Source organism: Lissotriton helveticus, chromosome 9 (assembly GCF_964261635.1).
Source record: "Lissotriton helveticus chromosome 9, aLisHel1.1, whole genome shotgun sequence".
NCBI lineage: Eukaryota > Metazoa > Chordata > Amphibia > Caudata > Salamandridae > Lissotriton > Lissotriton helveticus.
In genome coordinates, this window is record NC_136070.1 from 76,218,685 (window position 1) to 76,239,249 (window position 20,565).

General features: G+C 44.5%; 1 protein-coding gene across 1 annotated transcript in view; it reads right to left on the reverse strand.

The window, feature by feature from the left end:
• Positions 1–20,565, reverse strand: part of CHURC1 (churchill domain containing 1) — a 99,486-nt gene that overhangs the window by 48,378 nt on the left and 30,543 nt on the right. Inside the window, exon 3 of the mRNA XM_078661987.1 lies at positions 7,297–7,367. Within this exon, the coding sequence (XP_078518113.1) occupies positions 7,297–7,367 (71 nt within the window). The remainder of the gene's footprint in view (positions 1–7,296; positions 7,368–20,565) is intronic.

Consider the following 20,565-nt stretch of genomic DNA (forward strand, 5'->3'; position numbering starts at 1 on the left):
ATGCTTGGTTTCTTTATAGATGCCAAGATTGCATAAGGACTCTCATCATTTCAGCCATCTTGACATATGTCTAACATTTCAATCTACCTGGTCTACTATAGGGTCAGGTATTCTGAAGACCATGTATTGTTGCTCTCATGGCGTTATGGATGCTTGACTTGCTACAATGACATATCTCCTCCCAGGAGTGGTAAACAGCAATGTCAATCTTGATGGCCTGGGCTGTTACAGAGATGTATGCACATGACACTTTGCTGGCCCTCACCACTGCACACTTAAGGGTCCTTCGAGTCCATTAGGGCTACATAGGCAGCGTTAGTATATGGGCTATCAGGCAGCATGAGCCTTTGGTGTTGTAGCCATCTGTTGGCTTGCCCTTCTAGTGTCGGCTTACTTGTATCTGGCTGTTTGGCCACCTGCTCTTCTCGAAGCATGGCATCCCTGACAAGATGGACCTGTTTTTGAGTTATTGCTGCTTTTCACTGGCAGGCTTTTTTAAATAGTCCTCTCCTCTAAAGTTGTGGCTGACTTGACTGGTGTTAATCTAGAATACTGGCCCCAAGTGTAATGCACTGTGACACAGCAGCCTTAACACACTTCATTTCACAGACACTCTCTGTGTTTGCATAAACCATTATTGATCAAGGGTCAACATCATGGGTTTTCCTCAAAGTTCTGGACTTATGTAATAAGGGGTTATACTGGTCTATGCAATTATGCAGCTTACGTTTCACCTGGAGGGTTCTGTAAAATGTTTCATAGTCAAGGAATAACATGCAAATTACCTGACCATTTGGTGTATGGTAGGCTGATGATGTGACCAAGCCCCCAGACTTGAGCCATTATCACAATAGAATGTTGAGGCTAGTTGGAACTGGTATTATCTGCGGCGAAAGAAGTCCAGAGTGTAGTTTGGAAAGGATTTCAGTCTTTGAAAGAACCATACTGAGTCTCAGGACTTGCAGTAATGTCAGAGTCTTGTATGGATATAGTATTTCTATAGTGCAAACCTAGCTAAAAGGGAGAGAAGCACTGTATGGGGCCAAAGTCAACAAATGAGAGGCGAGATAGCCGAGTTATGGGTGGTTAATGCAATTGGGATATAGAGTTCGTTGAAGAGGCGAGTCTTCAACTTTTTCCTAAATTGGAGCGTTGAGGCAGTCTTAATGGATACAGCAATGTTGATCCAAATTCTGGGTGCACAGATGGAAAAGGTCTGCAGCTTTGAGTTTTTCCATTTTAGACTCCGTGTGCAGTTTGATGGTGTCCTCGCTGGGGGTTTGCCAGAAATCTTCTAAGTGAGTCTTCCTTAAGAAACCAAACCCAGCCAAGTAGTTGCCTTTAAGGTCTCCCCAGGGATCACCCTATGGTTAGCTTAACCTATGCCCCTGTCCTGAGGTACCATGCCCAAACTGCTAAATGTACTCCCTAGAGTAGTGAATCTCTCTTGGTTAGAATTAAACCCTAGAACCCTAGGTTAATGATCATGAAGTTAAGGGGGGACGTGCATCACTTTATTTAATATTTGCATGCGCACGCTTGTCATATTGTCCATTAAATTGTCCTTCGTCTTTCCTACCATCTACAACATTCCATTCCCTGGGTTACTAATGAGGGTGCCCTTAAGGGTAGTACATTTACAACACAATAACTTCCCTTTTTCAAATAAAGATGTAAACCCTGCTCAATAATTTAATGGTGAGTCTACAACACATCATGCTTGTAACTTGTAATAAAATTATTTACTGAGTCTTTCAGGCCCTCTAATGGTTCCAGTGGTTTTTCTGGTCTCAGATGCTGTACAGTTGGACCCGTTGGCGGTGATAAATCTCCCGAATGCACTGACATTGATGCTGAGTAAGTATCAGCCATTCCTTCAAATGCATCAATGTCAGTGACGCTGAATTTCTTGAAATGAGAGATATTTTGAGTAACCGCCTACCTGTCTAGTTAACATTGTGAATCAGCATAGACCACTGTCCCTTTCATTGCAGTAATTTACATGGGCATATCATAATTTGTGTTTTGCATTGTTAGACTAACATCAGATCTACTTGTAATTAAGGACGAATAAGCTCTCCTCTTCTAATATATATTCATTGCTTCTTTTGTGCTTTGATTTCATTGAACAATGTCTTTTAGGGGACACATCTATCAACTGAGGCAATCTGGATGGATAACTTTGTATAAACATCGGTTCAGATTGTGCATTTTCCTTTTGACCCATGTGGGGTATTTGATACCTTCATAATATTTGACACGAGGCTTGATAAAGGTACATTTGTTTAAGTTTTGCTCTTTGAACTGTTTTCCTAACTATCCCCATGAATCATTTCATTGGCTTGAGAAAACAACGGTATAATCTGTACGTGGTGAATTGAATTATGCCCATAAACTTCCTAACCTCTGCATCACAGAAAGGGAGTCCCTTATCTGCTTGGGCAGTGGACTTTACACCTCTTGCTGACAAAAACAAAAATTAGCAACACACAGCAAAAATAGACTGCAATTTTGTACCATCGGAAACCTAGAATATTTACCTATCAGGACTAGTAGATAGGGTCCGGATTCCCAATTCCTAAAGGTCCATAAAAATCAACAACAGCAATTCCCCAGACTATTTCTAGGATGCTGGACATGTTGATTGTCTGATTTTCCCATGCTTTAAAAAAGGTGCCACAATTGTATCATAGTGTCTACTAGGGCAAACGCATTTGGGTAAATGTACATCTTTTTGGAGGCATCTATTCCACTGTGACTTTCATCAGCTATAACAACAATTCTTATGCCAAGTAGATATGTAATCACAATTTATACTTCCATGAACAATGTTCCCATTGCTGATACTCTCTCTTCACAAGGCGCTTGCCTAAAAGCCAAGTTTTCTTCTTTTCCTAACCTGGCACTGAAATCATTCCACTGTTCCCATGCAGCCATCTGTTTAGGTTTCGCCTGGCGTTCACTGCGCAGCAGTGTCGCGCAGGCGAGATTTTTTGATCTCCAGTACTGGGGCTTTAACCCGCCTCTCTCGTCCATTGGCTAGCTCCATAAATGGAGGCTAGCCATTGGAAGAAAGATGTGTCAATCATTGTGGGAGCTGATTCGTGGGCGTTTCTGTGTTTTTTTAAGCTCCACCCCTTTTCTCCGTCATGCAGCGGTGGGCGTTTGTTTTTTTTGTTTTTTCTCCAAGTTTGTTTTTGTCATTCCTCCGAAGATGGCGCCCGGGCAGTAGCTTACTTGCGAAGCTCCGCAGAGTCGTCTTGAACCAGCGGACGTGGCCGCTCCGGGATGCCGGTTTCAAACTTTCGAGTTTCTGGATGTGGGTGAAAGTGTAAGGCGTGTGCTTTACATGGCGTTATTATTATTCAATATTTGTTATTCATAAAGTGCTTCGTGTTAGCGTCCCACATCAATCAATGCTTGTTGTTTGCAAAGGGCTTCCTCTTTGGGCAAATTTTATGCAGCGACTGGCCGTCACATCGCTCGTTAAATATAAAACCTTATTATTCAGTTACTGCAGTCCATGAAGCACTTTAGGTTAGAAACCTATATCAATCATAGCAATCCGTACAAGGGTTTCAATTGAAAGACTATTTACTCACAGCGTTGTGCCTTTATAGCAAAAAGCGCTTAGTAACCCACGCTATTCATGGAATACACTCGCCATTTATTCAGCAGCTGCTATGGTGGAGTTAGAAATGGCTGGGTGGTCCCAGGGTGAATTCTACCGCGGAGGTTCAGTCTGGAGCCGAGCGCACACGGCGCTCCGTCACTCCCGACGAGCAGCAGCGGCGAGCAGACGGCAGGCACTGCCCGACAGATACAACATCCTGCCCGGTCGGACGTGGGCCAGGTGGACACCGTTTCACTGCTCTTCTGGGAGCCGCGGGGGCTGGGCAGTCGCCTGCCACTCAGATCCCTCGACCCCCTCTGTATCTTATCCCCGGCTGCGAGGTTTGTATTGGAAAGCATCAATGTGCCAATACCCTGGGCACTCCGACAGGTGATCTACGCAGATTTGGTCTAATAATGAATTTCTGAGATGTGTGTAGGTTCGTTGCATTTCTCTCCTAACATTAAAAAAGCTCCAATGGTACCCCTGGCCGCATAAACAATAAACACACTTCATTTACTTCCTCTTGTGTGATTAAGACTTTTGTAGAACTGCAGATAGTTTCAGTAAGTAGCCACTTGTGATATGTTTCACAGATCACGCACAATACTTCTAGGAGAGGGCAGGTTGTGTTTGAATCCGTCCACACACTAAATTACTCCTTGTGGAATTTGTTGAAAACTGATTGAGGTGGGCGGCCAGGGCGACTAGCAGATGCTTTCTGACTTTTTAGCGCTCCTATAACACAATGCTGAGGCGCTGGGCTTTGTGTACCTTTGTTAACATGACGAAGGTCGGACGCAAGGGGCGAGACGGGATTTGTCTCTAAACCAGGAAGGTGGTCGTTTCGCACCAGGCTGTTAACAGAGGTCAAGTGACAGGGGTGCGCGTGTGGGGAGTTTATCAGACGACCTCCGAGCAGGGGCTAAGGGAGGAGAGGAGCTCGTGACCGGGCTCGTGTTATTGAAGGTAAACAAAGATCCCGACACTGAGGCTGTGCTAGAGGCTTCATGCAAGCCTCAGTTGGTGAAACTCTGCTTCTGTGCCACCCCTGACCTCTGTGTGGGGCTCTTTGCGTGTGTGGGGGGGGCTCTTGTGTGTGTGTGGGGGGCTCTTGCGTGTGTGGGGGGCTCTTGCGTGTGTGGGGGGCTCTTGCGTGTGTGTGTGGGGCTCTTGCGCGTGTGTGTGGGGCTCTTGCGTGTGTGTGTGGGGCTCTTGCGTGTGTGTGTGGGGCTCTTGCGTGTGTGTGTGGGGCTCTTGTGTGTGTGTGGGGCTCTTGCGGGTGTGTGGGGCTCTTGCGTGTGTGTGGGGGGTCTTGCGTGTGTGTGTGGGGGGGCTCTTGCGTGTGTGTGGGGCTCTTGTGTGTGTGTGGCTCTTGTGTGTGTGTGGGGCTCTTGTGTGTGTGTGTGGGGCTCTTGTGTGTGTGTGGGGGGGGCTCTTGTGTGTGTGTGGCTCTTGTGTGTGTGTGGGGGGCTCTTGTGTGTGTGTGGGGCTCTTGTGTGTGTGTGTGGGGCTCTTGTGTGTGTGTGGGGGGGCTCTTGTGTGTGTGGGGCTCTTGTGTGTGTGTGTGGGGCTCTTGTGTGTGTGTGGGGGGGCTCTTGTGTGGTGTGTGTGGGGGGCTCTTGTGTGGTGTGTGTGTGGGGCTCTTGTGTGTGTGTGGGGCTTTTGTGTGTGTGGGGGGGCTCTTGTGTGGGTGTGTGTGTGCAAATGCAATACGTCTCGCATTTGCGACAGAGTAAGCTATTGGCATTGTAAATGAAATGCCATTTATTTATCTGTTTTCAAAACTAACAGATAAATAAAAAGTTTGTCATTTACAATGCCAATAGCTCTAACTTTTCCGAAGGTGAAACCGTTGCATTGTAAATGCTTGTTTTAATTATCTTAATTACATCTTGCATCTCTGCATCATCCAACATAGCTGTTAAGAGATTAGATTCCAAGAACCACTCTGGCGAGGGTTCTTATATGACAAAAGTGAGCTACTCTTCAGCAAGATACAGTCCATCTTCAGTGGTTGGTAAGGGGTGTCTTGAAATATAGTGAGCTGTGTTTAATTTCTTACCTGGTTTGTGTATTATTTTAAAATCATAATCCATTAATCTAATGCTCCTTCGTTTGATCAGACATGGAGGCACTTTTGCGCAAAGATTTCCTAAGTAAGTAGTGCTTGGCGGTCAGTGACAATAGTAAACATCTGGCCCCCCAAGTGAAAATGATACTACTCTCACATGCCCATACAACTGCTAAGTTTTCTTTTTCGGGTTGTAAGACTTTCTTTCTAAGTAAAACTCTAACTATCATACTATATTATTTGTTTGGAGAATCACTTCCTGGTTTAGGTTCTGTAGCACCGAGTTCACTGCACTAGTTTTAACGTTAATTCTGTACACAGTTCTGGATTAAAATAAGCCATGTGCTACTCTAGTAATCCTTTTTTAATGATTTCAAATGCCTAACTACAATTTTGTGTTGTGTTTAAATATTGTCCTTTCTCAGTTAATGCTCTCAATGCTGGACTAATAGTGGTGAATTTTGGGACGTCTTAAAAAGACAATACTGAAATTATCAGTGAGAACTAATGTTGCTGGCATTGTTTTTTTTTCTGGATCAGGTTTAGTACCTTTGTCTGACAATAAATGACCAAATGAAACGAATTCCCTTTCTTCCAGGGCACATTTTTTTCCTTATGAAGTGTCAAGCTGGCATTTTGCAAACTGATACATACTTCAGAAAGTGCTTGATCCTGCCCTTCTTGTGCTTTACTGAATACAAGAATATCATCAATGCAATTTAATAATTTGTTTTACTAATCAAATTACTTTCCTTATCGCTTTGTGAAAACTTTTGAGGTAGACGAGATTCTAAAATTGAGCCTTTTAGAGCTGAATATTCCTAAGTGAGTTGAGAAAGTGGTAAAGTAACGATTCTTCATACAATTCCCGTAGATGATACCCCTTGTAGATGTTAAACTGAAAACTTAGTAAATCCATGCAAGTTGGTTATCATGGCACTTCATGGTTCAGGATATCGTCCCTCAATTGATGTATTAGGAATTATCATTTCTACAATGATACAAATGTTCTTACCTTTCGGTTTTGGTACAGCTACAACTGGGGACAATCAGTTAGTAAGCGCCATGACCACATTCCCTCCACCGGAGACAGAGCAGGTAGAATAGGCAGTTAGGTGGGTAAATGTAGGCTGAGGATGCCTCGCAAAGTATGTGGGTATCACAATATCAGAGGCCTACAGGACAGGGTCAAAGACTATACCGTTTCACTTGCACCCCACATAGCAAGATTTTTCTATGCATTGATATATACAAATTCATGTAAACCATTTCCTTTCGTTTTTCCTCATTCATCGTGGACAAACTCCTGTTTTGGGGACTTTTAAAACACATTTTGATTCAGAAACGCATTATCCTATGTAGCAGGACCTGCTTTTATTAAAAGTGGGAGAAATAACGGAAAAATAATTAAGTTATTGAGGCATTCTTCGATTTTTTTAAATGATAGGGATTTATTATTCTCTGCTACAAAAAAGTACTGCTCGAAATCAACCAGCATAAAGAAATCCGGGGTTTCCAAACGTTCTACTGCAAAGCTCATTTTAAGCATCAAAAATTAAGTATGTGCACGCTAATTACGACCAGGATATAAAGTATGCATCGAAAATACCTGGTAGTCGTCCACAACACTGAAGGTATATTCGTGGCTTGCGATGATATGATGACAATTTGTGCACTCATCTGAAACAAAATAATACAAAATGTTTAAAATAAAATAACGACCTTTACCATTAGTTAAGCGATGAAAGGAAAAAAACACTTCTTTTTTGTGTAGTCGCTTAAACAATTTAGTGAACAGTACTGATGATGAAAAGCCAAAGTATCGCTGTCGGAAATTGTATTCTGTCCTGAATGTTCCCAGTAGTTTACGATTTATGGATCTCTGGTTTTGAGATATTACCCTATAGACAGGGCAGTGTCTGTCTGTTGCAGATTGTATTAGCTCACAGTGAGCTTAGAGCCCACCTATGGCTTACCATTTGTTGACTTTATTGTCACTCTCATTTGCTTCCCTCTTATAATCAGCTTGTGTGGGCATTCCCTTCTTTTTCTTATGTTTGTCCCTTTAAAGGACTATGGACCTATTAGCTGTGTTCTTACACTGCTTGCTTCCCAAGTACTACTTTTTTCTTTTTGTCTAAGCACTCCTCATGACTGCATGTATTTTTCAGCTGTCTCCCTCGTGTATTTTCATTATCCCTAAGCCACGATCCGAATTCCTCTATCTCACAAGAATGCTTCTCCCCGCCAGCTCCACATTGCTCTCTCACAGTCATTTGCTTTTCTCTCACCTCACCCTGTGTTGCTTCCAACCCCTACCCAGGTCTTCAGCTTTGCTTCTGCCCCGGTGTTGCTTCCACCCCACCAGTGTCCTCCATGTTGATTCTAGGGAGGAGCTCCTCCTCAGGAGCATCGACCTACCTGCTGCAAGCGCAGAAGGCAAACATAATTAAATAAAATTACATATCAAAGCCATTTTATTTATTTGCTACCGCACCAGCTTGCGAGAGTGGGAGCGTGGCTGAATCTTGCAGGATGACAGAACTGGTCTACAGTGCGCATGCTGGATTGGCCTGCCGTCTTGTGACGGCCAGCCCGACGTGCGCACTGTACACCCAGCAATCTAAAGGCTGTGAAACTGTGGAAAAGTAAATTTTGCCATGTTCTGTGTCCCTACGTGTCATCCATCATATGTTATGTGTGCATGATTAAATATGCATATGTATTCCCCATGTCTGATTAATGACGCAATTACAGTTGTGTCCACCTCTAGTATGCCAGTTTCCAGTCTTCGTGAATACTACGAATATTAGGCCTATGTAAAGCTACGTTGCCACGTTTCTCAGTGTGCACGTTATTCCATTATAAAGTCCCCGTTTCTAGGCCTCAAAAGGGCCTGGACACTAGATTCAGCTCCTGTCTCCTGAAGCCTCGCTGAGGAGCGATACAGCCCCCACCTGTATCCTCGACCCTTCACTTACTTCCTGCCTCTCAGTGCCCGGTCCAGCCTGGCTCTGCCTCTGAGTCTGCCAAGAATATGTTATGATTCCAGTTATCAGTTCAGTCCTCCTTCTCTGCATTCCTAAGCTACTGAACTGCATCAATAGTTTCCGTCATTGTCTAGCCTTCACGGCTCCACGTTAGAGAAATACTGTATTAATGGTCATTTAATATTCTTCATCACGCACTACATGTAGAATAATGCATGCTCCAGTCTTAGAGTCTGTTAGCCTTTCCCCTCCTGACTTCTAGTTTATATCAACATGTTCTCTAAACATCAGATACTAGATACTGTTTAGGTACATGTCGCTCCGACCCTCCAGACTTCAGTCTCTGCTCCTAGCACAGAGTTCATAGCCCCCAGCTTCTCCTAATAATACGTCATTGCCAGTTTGCGCGCACCACCAGGTTAGAGGTCCCGGCTCCTTAGGTAGCCCCCTCCATGGTTTCCGCCCCATTCATGACATATCCTGTTACGTCTGCACCACATGTCTATGTATACGCCCAGTTACACCTACTTTTGCCTTTATCTTTCGCGACTGCTACGCGTCACGCCTTCTGCTCCACCCACTGCTACGCCTACTGCAATGTAATGCTATGTGTTCACGTTATGTATATATGCTCATGTATTGTTATTAAAAGTCAGCGCGCTCATCCCAGATCCAGCCCCAGCAGCTGCTGGGCCCTGTCATCCTATTCCTATGCAGGTTGTCCTGTTCCTGTCCTTATGCTGTATTAAACCTGAAAAAACTCCCACTACCTCGAATCTTGACTCTTATTTATTGAGCTATCTGTTATGATATATGTCTAGTCAAAAAGAGAGGTATTATTTATTTATTTACCACATAATGGCGCCCGAATAGGGACTTGCCCTTTCCCCACGCGTCGGTGAAGCCACGCCGACCCCCTGACCCTCTGCAGTCGTGACGGAACTCTTCTGCGCAGTGGCAGATATTTCTGCTCAAGTATCCCTCAGGCCCACGGAGGAGACGGAGGAGGCGGTCCAGCATCCAGACGAGACGGTGGAGGAACGCGGCGAGTCCCGACCAGAGCCCAAGCCAAGAGTCCAAGGTCCGAGGTATCCGGAGGTCCACCCGTAACTGAAGTCCGAAGTCCGAAGTTCGGCGTCCGTCGTCGTAGCAGTCCAGTCCAGTCTGAGGCTTTCCGTTCTTGCTGCCCGGTGAGTACCGTTACTGGGGTGGTATCTAGACAGGGTCAATTTAATTGACTCTGGTCTGTGGGTTGGTGGTACACAGTCCCACAAACGAAGTGTCCACTTCGGTGGATGCGGGTCCTGACGTGTCTCTTTATGAGACCGGTAAGTTTCGTACTGTTTCAGCAGTGCATCTAGTTTCTGTTCTAGTCAGTTTCTGTTCTCGAGAAAATTTATGTGTTCTGTTCTCAGTATTTCCAGGTAGTATTCTGTTCGAACTGTTATTTTTAAATGTTTCTCATGTATTTTAATGTCGTGGTATGAATGGGGAATAAGTATCGTGTTCATTGTGTATTGTATTGTGTCTAGATTACAGTTCAGTCATGCCCATATTTTCCAAGTTACGTCAGTTAAAAACTAGAAAGGGTCTGCTGGAAGCAGCAGTTCCCGTCCCGCCCAGGGACAGTCCAGGTCACTTTATGTATCAGAAACATGGCATAAGTGCCATATTGTATCTAGATTTATGGGTAGAGTATACCAAACAGTTAGATGAAAAGTATAGATGGCCCGTATCGGGTACATGGGATGCCGAATGCATCATGCGAGTAGAAGAAGCATTATGGAAAAAGAAAGCCAGACAGTCACAGAAAGATGCCATCGAGTTATGGCGCAAAGAAGCTCATAAAAGAACCGAAAAAGAAATCAGAAAATCAGAATTAAGTAGAGAATCCTTAGAGCGAGCCCAAGAAAAAGAATTAATCGAGATAGGTGAACAAGTCAAAGCCGAACAGTCAGACAGACAGAGGAATGCCCTTATTAAGGGTATGTATCCTCTTCTTGCCGAGGGCCTGCCGAAAGCGACCCCAGAGGCATCCAGTAATTTCCCGCCACCACTAGTTCCGACCAAGCTACGTCACAAACCGACCGCAGCTGATATTTTTATTTTGTCCTATCTGGACGACACAGTCCCTGAATATGCAGATCCTGTTCGCGCTCCGCCAGTCCCTGTAAATCAGGCACATCCTGCTCCTCCAGACACCGGGGCACCCCATGCAGTACCTGCTACGGTACCCCCGGTCCAGCCAGCATTTCAATTTCCCGCTCCGCCACGAAGAATATCAGTCGACGATTCTAGTCTAGGGGCCGCAGGAGGAGGTCCTCCTCAAACCCCGCCGCCACGCAAGCGTTTATCAGCACTCGAATTACATGCTCAAGCATCACAGCGTACTCCCAAGAGTAATAAGTCTGTTGCAGAAATCAGGCAAGCCCTTGGCGAATGTGCCTATGACCCAGTCCCAGGCGAGAATAATATGGTTTTATATTCAGTACGCGTAAGGAGGGTGACCGAGTATCTAGTCACCCTACCCAATATGAAAGAAGATCTAGACAGAATATATCGTTTCATCCGTACAGGGGATGATCCAGAAAGTATTAGTGATGCCATGTCTCAAAGGAAGGCTGAGATCCAGCGTATGATATTAAAATTTTTAATTAACTGTCTAATAAGAGAACAAGATTACCCGTCTAAAGATCCGGCCGAAATGAAAATCCTGACAAAGTGGAGTGATAATATAGCCGAGGGTAAGCACAATACCATTAGTGCCATGGAGAGTATGTACAAGAAAATCCGTAGAGAAATAATAAAGATACACGAACAACGTAAAGCAGCACAAGTAAGCGAGAAAGAAAGTAACTCTGATCCTGAAGAGGAAGACGACGAGAATACCGCCAGGATAGCGTATGTAGGAAAATCTAGATTTCCAGATCACCATTTACGCCTAGAACACAAGTCTACTTTCCATCATCCAGCACCAGAACAAGGTTCCCTAGAACAAGTGTTCCAAGCTACCGATTACATTCTGAAATCACGAATCGGTTACAGTGAATTAAGTACCATGCATGAGCAGGAACTAGCCCGATCAGCAGTCCGATGGATTACTGATTCTACCACTTTTCCAGACGAAATAGTGGCACAAATGTTTCTGAAATTGCCCCCAGCCGAGCAGCGACTGGTGGGTATGTATATGATCCAGCACCTCATTACTTTGTATGAGGGTCAGCACTTTGATCCAGGTCCGTTACATGATATCCTGAACGAGTTACTCCAGTATAGATGGAGAGGTTTAGGTACCGATTTAGTTAGTGTCATTCTAGAACAGCGCCACAAATATAGAACGTTTCTGAACCCGCATTTTGTTCATGTCTCACCCCCAGAAAGTAAACCCTTTTACATAGAAAGACAGAACCCGTTACGAGAAGTGCATCCAGTTAAGACAGAGGACGGTGAAATGCAACGAGTGTTTGTTTACACCCCGATTACAAAGATGGAACTCCTCGAGATGAAGAAATTAATTCCCTGTCATGACAAAGATCCAGCAGGGTTCCATAGAGAATTAAAAGACATGCTCCGTATGGGAGAATACACTTACCCAGGTATCATTAAAATGTTAAAGGTCCTGTTGCCCGCAGGGGTGTATGAAAAGCTAAGGGAAAAAGAATGGGAGGTGGGAGAGAAAAAGATAGATTGGACAGTTCTAGAAGCTGAAGATAAGGCACGAGTACCAGGTACCGGTCTTGGAGATAAATGTAAAGAATTACCAGAATTATTAATACAAGTTTTACCCAGATTATTGACAACTAGAAAAGAAGACTGGGATGCAATCTCAGCCTGTAAACAGAAACAAGAGGAAGATATTAGTGATTTTTATTCTAGGTTTGAAAAATGTTTCAGTATCAACAGTGGCCTCAAGACAAGTAGTGAGTCATACCCTCACCTTTTTGTTACTAAATTAGTCGAGAATTCAAGCCCACAAGTTAAAAATCGAGTTTTGAAAGTCGAAAGTACCTGGCAAGCTAATACTCCGTCCCAGATGTTGCAAATGCTCCAGTACCACCAGAATAGAATCAGGGAAGAGCAAGAACACGAGAGAAAACGTATGAAAGACACAAAAATGAAAGTACTAGTTGCACAATCTGTTCCTCAAGACAGTCAGAAGAGGGGTCCGAATCAAGCCAGTCATCCTGCAGCTCCCGTTAAAGGGAACTGCAATTATTGTAAACAGCCAGGTCATTTTATAAATGAGTGTGCAGTTCTGAAACACAACATAGCTACTGGTAAGACTAAAGAAAGACCACGTCCGCCTAGACAAGAGCAAGTTTCACAGACTCCTCAGCCACAGAATGCACAACAGACAGTTACAGCTCCGCAGCCTATTGCTGCAACACAGCACGTTACATCGCAGATGTACCAGTATGCACAGTCTGAGTATCCAGAGTACCAGCAGTATTCATGAAACAGCCTAGAGAGGGAGGTTGGCTTGCCTCTCATCGAGATACCTGTAGATCAAGAAGGTCCCTATGTTCACAGTCAAGTATTAGGGAAAGACAGAAAGTTTTTGATCGATACAGGGGCAAGTAGGACCACAATTAGTCACGCCGAAGTTCCAGGGGCTCCGCTCTCAGGCTCAAGAAATGTTTCCCTTGGATTTTCAGGAAAGCCTATCGTAAATGAGATTTCAAAACCAGTTACTCTAGAAGTAGGTCCATTGTCCCGTACTACTGATCTGTTACTTACTAAGTCATGTCCAGAAAACCTGTTAGGCATTAAAACACTGAAAGAGTTAGGTGCAGTTATATGCTGTTCCCCAGAGGGAATACGATTGTTCCTACGTGACTTCAAGGGTCACTATGTATTACGAGATTTTGATTCAAGACTGTCTAATGTTCCACAGCATTTATGGGCGCAAGGTCCAACTGATGTAGGTTATATGCAAATCACACCCTATCGTGTGACTCTCAAACCAGGTGTAGTGTTACCACGAATCAGACAGTACAGATTGCCACCTGAGGCTGTAGCAGCCTTATCCAAAATTATTGACGAGCTCATCGCTCAAGGAGTAGTTGTAGAAACTGACTCCAACGTATGCAATTCTCCGATCATTCCAGTCATGAAACGTACTGATCCAAATGCACCCCCAGTATATCGATTAGTGATCGACCTACGAGAGCTTAATAAATGTATTATTCCGCAGTACCCAGTTGTTCCAGACATCTCTTCCCTATTGACAACCATTGATTCCGAAGCCACGTTCTTTACAGTAATAGACCTCAAGAATGCATTTTTTAGTGTTCCTATTCATCCAGACAGCCAGTTTCTTTTCGGATTCTGTTTAAATGGAAGGAGCTATATGTTCACACGCGCTCCTCAAGGTTTCACAGAAAGTCCTAGTATTTACAGTCAAGCACTTAAGAGACAACTAGACAACATTCACATGCCAACTGACACTGCCCTGCTCCAGTATGTCGATGATTTACTGATCACAGCCCGTTCTGAACGTGCTTGCGAGCGAGCATCCCTTACAGTCTTGTATTTCCTAGCCGAGATGGGGCACAAGGTGTCCCCTTCGAAGCTTCAATTCTGTGTCCAGCAAGTGGTCTACTTAGGACACTTACTGTCCAAGAGGGGTAGGCAGTTGACACCAGACCGTATCCAGTTAATAGCGAGTCTTCCTCAGCCCAAGACACAGAAGGAGGTACGTGCCTTTATCGGCCTTACTTCTTATTGTAGACAATGGATTCCTCAGTATGCATTTCTAGCCAAGCCACTGATACAGTTAACGACACAGGAGGCAGCCGCATCGACTGTTCTCCCTTGGACATCTGAACATACACTGAGTTTCAACGAGTTAAAGAAAGCCCTATGCCAAGCTCCAGTTCTAGCTACACCGAACTACAGTAAGCCTTTTACACTTTTCGTCACAGAACGTGAAGGTACAGCATTATCTGTTCTCACACAAGATCAAGCAGGACAAAACAAGCCATGTGCTTATTTTTCGAGCACATTAGATCCTGTAGCCCAGGCTCTGCCTGCGTGCCTCAAGTCAGTTGCAGCCACAGCACTAGCTATCAGACAAAGTGATTCCATAGTCTTAGGACACTCCTTGACAGTACAAGTTCCACACTCTGTGGAAGTTCTTCTGAACCGAACACAGACTCAGCACTTGACAATTGCACGTCTAACAGGTTATGAATTGACACTGTTCCAGCCACACATAGAAATCAGACGCTGCAACGTTTTAAACCCGGCTACATTGTTACCATCAGCTAATTCGAATCCTGACCCACATGACTGTGTGGAAGTAGTTAACATTACGACAAAGCCAAGACAAGATCTGACAGATACTCCGTTACCAGATCCCGACCTGACACTTTATGTGGATGGTTCATGTATGAGAACTAGTACAGGAGAACTAGTCGCCGCGTATGCAGTGACTACTGACACCGAAGTTATTGAGACACACCGTATTGACATTCTGTCCGCTCAAGCAGCAGAGCTAGTTGCTCTGACACAAGCCTGTATACACGCCAAGAACCTGAAAGTTAATGTTTACACAGATTCACGCTACGCATTTGGAGTTGTACACGACTTCGGAGTGCTCTGGCAGGAAAGAGGTTTCATGACTTCTCATGGAACCAAGATTCAGCATGGTCTCCTTATTCAAGCTCTGTTAGATGCCATACATTTACCGACATCTATTGCTATCATGAAGTGCAAAGCCCATACGAAAGTTACTGACATTATTTCTCAAGGTAATGATCTAGCAGACCGCACAGCCAAGCTTACAGCACAGACTCCAGACATTCAAGTTAATCCGACACAGACACATACTCCAGATCCGACTACATGTATGACAGTTAAGGACCCTACTCAAGATGTCATAGATATCCAGTTACATGCTACTCCCGATGAAATTAAGAAATGGTCCGAACAAGGAGGGGTCCAGACAGATCAAGGATGGTTAACGAAGGGTAGAGCCACATGGTTTCTCCCCGACTCTATGGTTCAAGTCATTATTAATACCGCACATAGTCCAGCACATTTAGGAGAAAAAGCTATGTTAGACAGTATCCAGAACATTTGGTTCAACAAGCATTTACGAGCTGCAGCCAAGCAGAAAGTCCGTACCTGTATGATATGTTGTCAGTTCAATCCAGGTAAAAGTGTCCCGGTGGAACAAGGTGGATTCCAGCCCCCTGACCACCCTTTTGAAGTCCTCCAGATGGATTATATTCAGATGGAGCGATGTCGAGGTTTCAAGTATGTCCTTGTAGTTGTATGCGCTTTGTCCAGGTGGACAGAAGCATATCCAGTCCCAGATTACACAGCCGCGACCACTGCCAAGCAGTTGGTTCGTGAGTTCTTCCCCCGTTATGGACTCCCTAGAGTCGTATATTCTGACAACGGCCAGCCATTCTCCTCAGAGTTAATGAAGCACGTTTCCCTTTTGCTAGGGTACCAGTGGAAGTTCCATTGTGTACGCCATCCTGAAGCAGCCGGTCTCGTTGAGAGACATAATCAAACCCTGAAAATCCGCATCGCCAAAGTCTGTCAAGAAAAAGGTGTGGACTGGCTAGTAGCTCTGCCAGTCGCTTTATTTTATATGCGCATGGTCGCACATTCCAGATCAGGTCTGTCCCCGTATGAGGTCGTATTCGGCCGCCCCCCTAACATGTGGGGTACTCCTAGACCCCGAAGTATTACCGATGTTTCAAGTAATATGCTGACAGATTACCTAGCTTCCTTGATGTCTGCCCTCAACTCATGTCGTTCACAGGTTGCTGCCGCATTTCCAGACAATACCGAGGTGGCACCGCATGAAATCGTCCCAGGATCCATGGTGATGGTCCGCAACTTTGACAGATCAAGTCCGCTGGAGCCTCGTTGGGAAGAGCCCCGACAGGTCCTCCTCACCACCCGTACAGCCGTGAAGTTGGAAGGACGCAAGGGCTGGGTGCACCTTTCTCATGTTAAACTTTTTAATGGACTGAAACCCGTCTTTAAGAACATTTCCCAGGATTCAAAGGATTGCCAGAATATTGCTCTCAAGGACTGTCCCGCAAAAGACATTGCTACAACCCCTCCCCTGTTAGAGAAAACTCTGCAGCAGGAGTATAAACAGAAACTACGGTCTAGTAAATTAAGTCAGCCAGTTTGATTGTCTAAGTCCTCCCCTAGGTGAAACGGTTAGACTGTTTCTGACATGTATAAAATAGACCCCCATAGTGAGAGAGTTAGTCAAAACTCAATCCGATGTATCGTTTTTCTATGTTTTATATTGTTTTCCAGCCTTATGATTTCCTGCACCAGTTATGCATTTTACCTATGTTTCCCAGTTTCACATGTAAATAAGTCTGCTAATGCTACAGTAGAGCACACGTTTAGTGATCTGCCCCCTCATGAACTGTCCTACCGCCTCGCTATGCGTAATAACTCATTTATCCGCATGTTACATTACTCACACCAGACCAGCAATGCCACTAATTGTTGGGTGTGTGGTCGACTCCCCCCTTTCCAGACACCAAAGGGAGTTCTGCCACTTTTCCCTTATCCATTCTCACATAATGGTTCGTGTGGAGCATGGTCCACGTTAACGTCATCCTCAACAGATATGTCTTTTCTTAACAGTACATGTTTCCCAGACAAGCAAGGTCTCCCTCACCGAACAGGTTTAGATCTAGAAAATGAAGTATATAATTTAGGTAATTATTCGTCGAATTTTATGGTCCTGAATGTTCAGTCTGATACTACTCCAGACTTACCTGCTATTTCAGTACTACCAGTCAAAGGCGAATTATGTGTCCGAAATTATGGTTCTGTACATGTAGGACATAGTGATTGTACTACTATTGTCAAGTATAGTGACAGTGGGAAATCTATTTTCAAAGCTTCACGTCATTCATATTTTATTTGTGGCCAGACCGCATATGTTCGTCTGCCCCTCGATTGGGAGGGAACCTGTTACATTGCCTTCCTACTGCCACCTGTTTTTCTAGCCCCATCTGATTATCATAGAAACACACATCTAGTACACATTAGACATAGAAGGGAGTCCCCAATTGTCGATTATACTGAAACTACTCTAGAACAATATACCGATTTCAATAAAGGTTTCTTCTTCTTTATAGGCCCTGTCCAGAATAGTAAGTTAATCCGTAGGTTAACCAGAACCCTTGAAGCTGTAGTAAATGAGACTGCCTCTGCTCTAGGTAACTTAACCGAAGAGCAATCTGCCATGAGATTTGTCGTTTTGCAAAATCGTCTCGTCCTTGACGTCATACTGGCCGATAGGGGCGGGGCCTGTAGAGTCATCGGATCTAGTTGCTGCATTTTCATTCCAAATAACGCGCCGTCTGTTTATTCAGCTATAACCAGACTCCATAAAATTGCCCATCTGTTACACCAAGATCCAGGCACCTGGACATGGTCCGGTTGGTTCTGGAATATAATTTCCGCATGGGGATGGAAAATATTGTCCTTTCTAGGTATTGCAGTAGCGATCATATTCAGCTGCTGCCTCTGTATACAATGTGGCCCTGCGATTTGCGGCATTTGTGCTACCTCTTGTATTCCTAGTCCCAAGTCCCGTTCTAAATCCCGTTCCAGGATAATTCGAGATGAGCAAATGATACTGTATGAAATGATAGACGGTATCATGAAAATTGATGTTTCCTGATGGAAACGTAGTGACAAGGAGGGAATGTGGAAAAGTAAATTTTGCCATGTTCTGTGTCCCTACGTGTCATCCATCATATGTTATGTGTGCATGATTAAATATGCATATGTATTCCCCATGTCTGATTAATGACGCAATTACAGTTGTGTCCACCTCTAGTATGCCAGTTTCCAGTCTTCGTGAATACTACGAATATTAGGCCTATGTAAAGCTACGTTGCCACGTTTCTCAGTGTGCACGTTATTCCATTATAAAGTCCCCGTTTCTAGGCCTCAAAAGGGCCTGGACACTAGATTCAGCTCCTGTCTCCTGAAGCCTCGCTGAGGAGCGATACAGCCCCCACCTGTATCCTCGACCCTTCACTTACTTCCTGCCTCTCAGTGCCCGGTCCAGCCTGGCTCTGCCTCTGAGTCTGCCAAGAATATGTTATGATTCCAGTTATCAGTTCAGTCCTCCTTCTCTGCATTCCTAAGCTACTGAACTGCATCAATAGTTTCCGTCATTGTCTAGCCTTCACGGCTCCACGTTAGAGAAATACTGTATTAATGGTCATTTAATATTCTTCATCACGCACTACATGTAGAATAATGCATGCTCCAGTCTTAGAGTCTGTTAGCCTTTCCCCTCCTGACTTCTAGTTTATATCAACATGTTCTCTAAACATCAGATACTAGATACTGTTTAGGTACATGTCGCTCCGACCCTCCAGACTTCAGTCTCTGCTCCTAGCACAGAGTTCATAGCCCCCAGCTTCTCCTAATAATACGTCATTGCCAGTTTGCGCGCACCACCAGGTTAGAGGTCCCGGCTCCTTAGGTAGCCCCCTCCATGGTTTCCGCCCCATTCATGACATATCCTGTTACGTCTGCACCACATGTCTATGTATACGCCCAGTTACACCTACTTTTGCCTTTATCTTTCGCGACTGCTACGCGTCACGCCTTCTGCTCCACCCACTGCTACGCCTACTGCAATGTAATGCTATGTGTTCACGTTATGTATATATGCTCATGTATTGTTATTAAAAGTCAGCGCGCTCATCCCAGATCCAGCCCCAGCAGCTGCTGGGCCCTGTCATCCTATTCCTATGCAGGTTGTCCTGTTCCTGTCCTTATGCTGTATTAAACCTGAAAAAACTCCCACTACCTCGAATCTTGACTCTTATTTATTGAGCTATCTGTTATGATATATGTCTAGTCAAAAAGAGAGGTATTATTTATTTATTTACCACAAAACGGTCTGGTGATTGCTTGCACAGTCCCCCAGCCTCAAAATAAGCACAGGGTGAGCCTGCTCCCACCAATCCTGGAGGTGCTTTCACAGCACGAGAGCAGCTCCAGGATTGGTTGGAGCTGCGTTTCGCAAGCAGGAAGAAAGTACTTCCTTTTCCTGCTCATGGAAAGCTAAGAGAAGGGTCACACCGGTCGTGCTCCCAAATGCATGTTCAGTAGAGCGCATTCGCACCCTACCATTTATTACATACGCTAGCTGACACTTGTTGATTCCTTCTCCCACACATGCTCTCTGTTGCTTCCGGGTCGATTTGGGTAGGGTTCCGGTGAACATGAAACACAAGTGTTCACGTAAAATATGAGTAAAGATGCCTTTTTGCTGGTGAGGTGTGGACTGGTAGGGCTGTTACTGATGATACCGATTTCAAATTTAAATATGCGCCCAATGCTTCGAAATGCTCAGCCCCCATAATTCATTTGGATAAAGGGTGCCAGACCTCTTATATCGACCACATTCACTTATTACTAAAATAAGTTATATGTCTGTGGGGAAATAGAAGAAAGACCGGAAACAGTATGTTTGGATGAGCCCAGAACTCGTGTCTGGGCCTAGATTCACCCTAAATGAGTTTATTCACATAAATTTACTTGGATTATGGTTTTCATAGCCAGTTGGTTACCGAGATTCACTTCTGACTGATCTGTTCAAGTGTAGATCATTGCTGACCTCAATGCCAGCAGATCAAAGGGACTCCGCAGAAGAGGCTAACACTTCAAATGAATAAGGTGACAGTATTGTGAGTTTCATAGGCAGATTTGGTGTTCTCCTGATAAACAGACCAGCAGATTCACTCCAAGAGTTGGAGAATAATCGTACATTGACTGACCGATATTAACCCATCAGACACAGATCTTGCAGGTCAATATATAAGGGCTCTAAGTGCAACATAAAAGTTAAGTGGTTAAAAACAAATGGGCAT